Raw genomic sequence first — 9,338 nt, forward strand, 5'->3', positions numbered from 1 at the left:
AAACATTTTGTTCACGTCTCAACAGAAATAAGTTTCTTTATTAAAATTTTTAATCATAAAATTTATACCAGAAAAAAAATAATTTGAAAATTATAAGAAGCAGTAGTAATTACCCTGTGATTATGAGTACAACTATAGCAGGTAACACTTTGTATTTGGAATTAGTAGATTGAACCCACTATTAACAAAGCAATGTGTTGACAAGCAAACCTCATAGCCTAAAAGAATAAATTGTCTACAATGATGGATATAACCCAATATACAATAAGAACTTCATGGTGCAATTAATCCTCTAGATTTAGGTGGGTGCAAATTTTGTTATCAGTGTTATTGCTCTATTTTTTCAATTTGTTATTTCTCCTATGACATCAGTATACTACTATTTGTTGTTGTATGTTGTTCAATGCAATTGAGTTTTTATATTAATGTAGTCTTTTCTATAAAATAGTATTAAGAAATGAACTTTAAGTCTAATTCAATCTTATAAAATTGGTTTATAAGATGAGATTTGGACTCATTTATATTCTAAATTGACTTTATCTCTAGTTGATGTGAGACTTATAACACACCCGCCTCACATCGAGGTATATACGTATCGAACGTGAGACTAAACATTAATGGTGGTTCGATAATGGGTAGAAAAATAAATCTAATAAACAATAAATATCGCTATGATAGGCTTAAACCAATGACTCTGATACTAAGTTAAGAAGTAGACTTTAAACCTTATGAAGTGGACTTTAAGTGTAGCTCAATTTTACAAATAAACAGTGACATTTGCATCTATTTATATACTCTAGATTGGTTTTAAATTGGTTTGTTTAGGTGAGACTTTCAACTTCCAACAATAAGCATTAATATCCTTAGGACCCATTGAAGAAGATACAAAAAAAAGGATCACATTATCTCCGTATAAAAAAGAAAAAATAGGTATTCAATTGAGTCTAAAGGAAAATTATAAGGAGTATAATACTAATTAAACATTTGGTTGGACTGACATGTCATAAGATTTTAAACATTATCAAAACCATCTTAACGGAAGGAATTACATTGATTTTATTTAACAAATAATCATATTCAATTCACTCAACAATATATATAATGATAAAAATGAATCAATACTAAAATATAAAAATTAAATTATTAATTGAAGTTTTATTTATTAATAATGTTAATGAAGGGAGATAGAAAAGTAAAAACTCTTTGTGTAAATATATTAGTTGATCATAAGACACTATTTTATGTTTAAAATAACATGAATGAGAATTGTATGGCCCAATATAGGTAATTGAAGGGTTTTGCATTAAATATCTATTTAGATTTACTTTTACCCCAAATTAAGGTAAAAATAACTTTAAGTTCAAATAACTATTGGAATATCTTATTCTTATTGTTAAAATAGTGTTTGGATTGAGGAGTGAATTTGAGAAAGAGTGAAAGAATGAATTTGAGAGAATTGAGAGAGGATTGTGATGTTGTTTGGATTCAGGAATTTGAAGGGATAAATAAAGGGATTTCAAAGAAAAGTTTGTGAATGACGTGATTGGTGTGATAAATTAAAAAAAATTAATTGATAAAAATAAATTATTACCAATTTATCCTTGTGTAGAAATGTGATATAAATTTAAATATAAGTAGTGAAACTTATATTTAAATGATTTGTTATCTATAAAAAATTAAAATTAGAAAAATAAAATTAAAATTTATAAAAGACATTTGTAGGAATAAATTTCAACTATATTGTTAGTATTAATATTAATTATAATAATAATTTGTTAAAAATTATTATTATTAATAGATGGTAGCCACAATGGAGTGGTTGCAAACTCAAATAAGAAAAATGGTTAGTTGTATGGTTGTTTGATTTTTTTGAGTTACTATGTGAAAATTACAACTCCATGGAATGGATTCCATTATAATACAATCAATTACAATACTATTAAGAATCAATTCCACCATTTTTCAAATACCAATGATTCCAACATTTATAGAATTGATTCCAACTCTTCTATAATTCTCATAATAAATTCTTCCAACCCTTCTTTAATACTTAAAATCAATTCTTTCAACCCCTTTAACGTTCAAAATCGATTCCACCCACTTTTTATACGTCCATAATCAATTCCACATTCCCATAACTGATTCTATTGAATATAATGAAAAACTATTTAATCCCATGTAATGTCCTCTAATTATAAGAGAAGAAACATGGGCTAAACTCAAAATAGATATAACAAATAATAACAAACAAACTAAAAATAAAAGATAAGATAAATATATTGAATACAGTGAAAACTATCTATGAGATTAATCTTTCTTGTGTTGAATACACACATGATTCTCTATTTATAATAAAAGAAATATGTATTAAGTTCAAAATACAAATAAGAAATAATGATCAACTAATTAAAAAATATAAAATAAAGATAAGATAAATAGATATCATGTTAAACATAGTGAAAATGAGATTAATCTTCCTTGAGTTAACTCTAGTAAAAAAAAGGCTTCTAATGCGTCATATACGCTTCGGTTACTACGAAACCGAAGCGTATAAGAACGCGATGGCGTTTTCGTAAATATAGAAACCTTATACGCCTCAGTTAAACACCAACCGATGCCTATTACTTATACTGCTTCGGTTAAATGGGGAAACCAATGCCTATAAAGTCTACTGTCACCTCCATCTGCAAATCAGACTTTCTTTTGACAACTTTATAGATGGTTCTTCTGCTTCGGAGCTTAGACCCGATGCCTATACCCTCTTGCTTCGGTTTTTCACAGACCCGATGTAGTATTGTCTGCCATACACTTACATCTGTGCAGCCTTCGCCGGTGTAGACCCTTGCCCTGCAGCCTCTGCGTATGTGTGTTATTTGTGTCATTATTGATAGATTAAATGACTATTTTATGAGACATTATTTTCAAGAGATATAGTTTCAATATTTCACTTAATGTATAAGATTTGATATGATGGAGACCACTTTTCTATACTTGGCATTGTTTAGTTTGTTTAGTTTTTACTATTCTCGTTGTAAATTAGTAATTAAAGCAATGTAATGAAGGTTAGTGTTACATCTCTTATAAGTAAGCACTATAAGCGGAGAAGCCAAATATAGTCTACTAGTTTTTGAATGTTTGATGATGAAATAAAGTTTAAGGTTAGGAATCATGAGACTAATTAATGTGTTGTTTGTTTTTGTGCAGATATTGTAGTTTTTGACTGACTTTCACACTCCTAGGTTTCTATTCTTAAAAATTTCCTTTTAATATGAACGTATACTTATTTGTTTGCTTCAATATATTGTTTGCTTCAATATATTGTTTGCGTGAATATATTGTTTGCTTGAATATATTGCATGTTGTATATGAAATTATTTGTTTGCTTGAATATATATTGTTGTTGAGAATTAGCCTTAGTTTCCTGTTTGAGATCCAATACAAAAATTATTTACTATTTCCAGATTTTTTTGAACAAATGTACTTTTTAAAAATGAATAGAAAGGAGATGATAATAATAATTTACAAGTATTGAATCTTGAATTGTCCGGTTGGACAGTTTAAGAAGAGTAATAACTTTTTCATAGATTATTAATACATATCAATTTTAATATACATGAAATTTTGCAGTTGTGTTTTGTATTAATCTTCGGGTGCATATTTGATTGTGATTTATAATCACTTTCATTTGTGTAACCTAAAGACCAATGCGAAATGCTGACAAAATTTCGTGAAATTTTAGATATGTTGTTTAAAATTTATATGTTTAATAAACTAAAAAAAGTGAATCTTCTTGAATGGGATAGGGTCACACCTTGAATAAAACACTATCAAAGTGATCATTCAAGATTATTGAAATTGTGTAAACAATTTCAGTAAACATGCATACGGATCGATGGTGGATTAATTTACCACGCATCAGCACTATGTATGAGAGAGGGGTAAAAGAATTTATAGAGTTTGCGCAATGTAATGCGAGTAGAAGTGGTGATGATGAAGTCAAGTTCAGCTGTCCCTATGTGAATTGTTTGAATGGGAGGAAGTTGAATGCAATTGATATTAGGGAACATCTGATCTGTGATGGTTTCGTACGAAGTTATACAACATGGATATGGCACGACGAATTTTTAGAATTTCCAACTGTCTTTCCAATTGAAAATGTATATGATTCCACCATGGATATGGAAGATCGACCAGAAGAAGACAACTTAGAAAACATGATCTGCGATGTTGGCGTAGAAGCTTTTGCCCAAGCGCATGTGTATGAAACGATGTTCACTGATGCGGAGACTCCTTTGTATGCCAGTTCAACTAAGTTCACATGGTTGTTAGTGGTGTTAAGGCTCATGAATTTAAATGCGACCAATGGATGGACTGATAAGAGTTTTACAGAATTGTTGTCGTTGTTGAATGAAATGCTGCGAGATGGAAATACATTACCCACTCGTAATTATGGTGCAAAAAAAATTCTTTGTTCGATGGGTATGGAGTATAAACGGATACATGCATGTCTGATTGATTTCATATTATATAGGAATGAGAATGAAGTTTTGATAAAGTGTCCAAAATATGGGTTATCACGATACAAGTCAAAAAACAATAGTGAAGATAGTGGTCACACAGAAAAGAATGGTTCTGCTTTGAAAGTAGTTTGGTATCTTCCACTCATGGCCAGACTTAAGCGTTTGTTCGCGAATCTCAAAGAAGCTAAAAACCTAAGATGGCATGCAGATGAGAGAACAACTGATGGGCTGCTTCGTCATCCAGCTGATTCAAAGCAATGGAAAAATATTGATCACGAATTCCCTCAATTTGGTCAAGAATGTAGAAATTTTAGGTTTGGCTTAACTACTTATGGAATGGACCCATTTGATAATTTAAGTACCAATCAGAGTTGCTGGCCCGTTATACTGATAATTTATAACTTATCTCCTGGATTGTGCATGAAAAGAAAGTACATGATGTTGTCAATGTTGATATCTAGTCCAAAGCAGCTTGGAAATGACATATATGTTTATCTCAGGCCACTAGTTGAAGACTTGAAGTTGTTGTGGGTTGATGAGGTTGAAATATTTGATGCCTTTGCTTCAGAAATTTTCATGATAAATGCAATGTTATTTTGCACCATTAATGACTTTCCAGCTTACGTTAATTTGTCGGGGTACAGTTTGAAGGGTCATAAAGCATGTCCTTTATGTGAAGAAAACACTGCAGCTCAACAATTAAAACACGGAAGGAAGACAGTGTATATGCTCATCGGCGATTTTTACAATCTAATCATCCATATCGAAGGTTAAAGAAAGCATTCAATGGAGAACAAGAGAAAGACAATGCACCCATTCTACTTATTGGACTTGAAGTTCTTGAAAAAGTTAATAGAGTACATCATGTATTTGGGAAAACGTCCAAGAAGTCTTCTGTAACGACCCCTTGGAAGAAGAAATCAATATTATTTGATCTTCCATATTGGTCAAAGTTAGATGTTAGACATTGCATAAATGTCATGCATGTAGAGAAGAATGTTTGTGATAGCTTGATTGGTACACTACTAAACATCCAGGGAAAAACAAAAGATGGAGTGAATGCGCGTTTGGATTTGGTTGACATGAAGATCCGAGAAGAGTTGGCACCAAGAGAGATTGGTAAACGTACTTATTTTCCCTCTGCATGTTACACAATGTCCAGAGAAGAGAAGATAAGTTTTTGTCTTTGTTTAAAGAGTATCAAGGTACCACAAGGATACTCTTCAAATATCAAGAGCTTAGTGTCAATGCAGGACTTAAAGCTTGTTGAACTCAAGTCTCACAATTGCCATTCTTAATGCAACAATTGTTACCGGTGGCAATTCGTGGAATTTTGCCCAAAAAAGTTAGGCAGACCATAACTCGATTGTGCTCATTTTTCTCGTCAATTTGTAGTAAAGTCATCGATCCTACAAAGTTAGATGAACTTCAAAGCGGCATTATCATCATCTTGTGTCAACTAGAAATGTTTTTCCCTCCACCCTTTTTTGACATCATGGTGCATTTACTTGTTCATTTTGTCAGAGAAATAAAGTTGTGTGGACCAGTATACTTAAGATGGATGTATCCTATTGAGCGTTATATGAAGATTTTGAAAGAGTACGTAAAAGATCAATATCGTCCAGAAGGTTCAATGATTGAAAGATATATTGTTGAAGAAAGTATTGAGTTTTGCTTTGATTATATGACTAAAGAAAATTCGATAGGAGTCCCTCGGACATCATGGTTGAATAGATGTTCTACAAGTAAAAGCATCCGAGGTGTGAATAGGGTTACGAAAAGTTGTGAAGAATTGATGCAAGCACATCTGTACATATTAAACAACAGAAATGAAGTGATCCCGTTTTTGGAAGCACACAAAGTCATTGTAAAGGACAAATATCCAAGACAATCAGAGAAATGACAGTTGATGGAGCATAACAGAACATTCTTGTCCTGGTTCAAATATGAAGTTTTGAAAGAATCACGGTCTTCTGAGACTTTGTTGTGGCTAGCAAATGGTTTGAAGTTTGATGGTATATGTTGTACAAGTTATGAAGTTAATAATTGCACATTCTATACAAAGACTTTGGATGATAAAAGCACAATACAAAATAGTGGCGTTAGTCTAGAAGCTGAGTTGCTACGATTTTCCACATCCAAAGATCAAAATCTTATAATTGGATCAATGAGATATTATGGTAGAATAGAAGAGATATGAGAGGTTGATTACTGATGACAAATTTATGAACACCGAAAAACGGCGCCAAAAACTTGTTTAACCCTCGGCAAGTGTGACCGAATCATATCAAGTAATAAACTCAGTAAGACCAAGTATCGTTCTCCCAAAGGACTCACGACCTAGTTAGTTATATGATTTCTTGATTATTTAAGACTTGAGAACAAATTGTTATAAGTTTCAAATGCAAAAGACAAAAAGTAAACATGTCTGCATGTGATGATCAATGGGAAAGAAGAACACAAACACTGAACGAATTATATGGATGAGTATGTTGTTGGGGTAATCAATTTCATCTTATCCACTTTCATATATTTTAGGAATTCATCATTCTTTTCATCAATGTTAATGCCACTCTCTAAATTACGTTGCGAAGAAAGCCTATCTTGAATTACGAGTTCATACAATTCCTAGCATCCCTAATAATTAAATATGAAGAATAGAAGCTTAAAGGCAACCAACCCTCATATCCCTATGTCTAGCCAATATGCTATTGGGAGAATTTCCCCAGATCTAGATTTCCCCGTATGTGTCCATATCGACAAAATCAATAATCATGACATCGAATGAGTTAAACAATGCATGCTTTGAGCAAAGAGGAAAAACCCTACCTATTAATGAAAGAAAACATGTATCTCAAATAAAATGTTTAAACATAAATTCCATATATGAGAGCTTCAAAAGATTAAATTGATTCCCCAACAACAAGAAGACTTTAGTTCACCATATTCATGGTGAAACTAGATGAACAATAATGAAATAGTGAAAGATAGAACCCAAGAAAGTTGGGTAGGTAGCCTTAGCATCCAAGATCTTCCTCCAAGGGGTGGAAAGGTGTGTGTTTGCTTCGTACTCTGCCAAAGATACAAATCCTAGGAAGTCCTAAAGCTTATATACTATTCGAAATTTACAAAAAAGTGGGCCTAAGCCCAAAATAATGCCGCTCAACGGTAAGTGCGTATGTTGAATTCTTCCCCTCAGCTGCACTTTCACCCCTCAGCGGTGCCAACGGGTGTTCATTAGTGCCGCTCAGCGGTAAACTGGCGCTGAGCGGTACTTGCGGGTCAAAATAGATGAATCTTGTATGACACTAGTTGACTTTTGAAAGGTTGGTTATGGAGACGAACCGTTTATCATGGCATATCAAGCAAGTCAGGTTTTTATGTCAAAGATCCTACGTCTGACCATTGGTATGTCGCTCTTGAAGAAAAAAGACAAATTGAAGATAGAGAAGAGAATCTAAGTAGTCTTCATATTTTTGACAACCATCCATTTAAAATGACAATTAATTTGGATGACAACCCTCTAATTGATGATATACAAGAAATTCGGGAAGATCACAACGAGGGAATATACATATGACCAATCCATATGATTATGTATGAATTTCATGTTTGTGTAAATATTTATGGCTTTTGTTAAATAATATATGTTATTTTATAAGTGTTTTATTAATCTTTCATCTTATTTATTATGACAGATATATGGTCGACCCACCTCATTCGTTAGGGGATGAAGTCCCCACCACTTCTAGATGGACGAGAGGAGTGACGAGGTTACGACAACTTATACTTAGAAGAAATGCAGGTGAGAGGACACCTGTCATTATTGACGTGGTCACTGGAGTTGCATCTGGCCCAAACGCAGATGTATTTAGGTCTTACCTTGGAGTACTAGCACATGATTGTATCTCTATACTTACTCCATCCTTTGACCATGTATCTGAGGCTGATCGAAATCTTATCCTACAAGATCTATTGGTAAGTTAAACAATATTGCTCCAAATTCTAGATTCTACATATTGATAAATTTGTATTGATATAAGGTTATTACTTTCTTTGTTGCAGATGACATTTGATATGTCAAATGTCGGGAGCCTAAGGATTAGGTGTTTATCTGCAATTGCAGAAAGATTTCAGGGGTTTAAGACAAAACTGACGTCCAGATATATATTTGGAGCAAAAGGTAATGAAACTCCATGTTCTAAATATTCTGCAATTGATGAAGAAACATGGCGTCAGTTTGTAGAGCTTCGTTCATCCGAGACGTGGCAGGTAAGTGTAGGTAAAATAATTCAATTCATCATTCATAATTTATATCATAACAATTGTTTCATTTTGTCACAAGAAACAAGGTCAAAAGCACAGGGTATAAGTGCTCAAAATAAAAATCCACACCTACTGTCTCGTGGTGGATACAGGAAGCTTGAGGAGAAAATAATGAAGCAGAAGTCAGATAGTAGACTTTCACTTTCTGAGGGTGGTGACCCTCCTCCTTCTCCTTCACCACCATCTCGGCACGAGAAGTGGAAGTTATCCCGTTTAAGATCATCGGGCTCCTACACTTTCGGCACTGCTAGAGAGATATCTGAAAGAATTGTAAGTTGTCATTTTTCATATTTAAACAACATTTTTGTTATATATATTACATAGATCTTTCAAATAATTATGAAGTTTTGTTATGTTATAGGACTCCTTGGTTGAGCAGAGCTCCCAAGGTCAATTCACTCAACAAGGTCGTGGGATATTCTTGCCACAACTATTGGACGACCTGAGCACCTAGGACGAGTGCGTGCTCCTGGGACTGGCATAGGCATATGA

At 32.9% G+C, this 9,338-nt stretch overlaps 1 protein-coding gene across 1 annotated transcript; it reads left to right on the forward strand.

The window, feature by feature from the left end:
- The first annotated feature begins 3,878 nt into the window (after nt 1–3,878).
- LOC148200417 (uncharacterized) lies at nt 3,879–9,338 on the forward strand. The gene is made up of 5 exons (XM_088112941.1): nt 3,879–5,047; nt 8,219–8,325; nt 8,416–8,498; nt 8,586–8,703; nt 9,226–9,338. Exons 1-5 carry the CDS (start codon nt 3,879–3,881, stop codon nt 9,336–9,338), a joined length of 1,590 nt encoding a protein of 529 aa, XP_087969067.1.

Source organism: Vigna umbellata, chromosome 4 (assembly GCF_029865625.1).
Source record: "Vigna umbellata cultivar VRB3 chromosome 4, Vumbellata_1.0, whole genome shotgun sequence".
NCBI lineage: Eukaryota > Viridiplantae > Streptophyta > Magnoliopsida > Fabales > Fabaceae > Vigna > Vigna umbellata.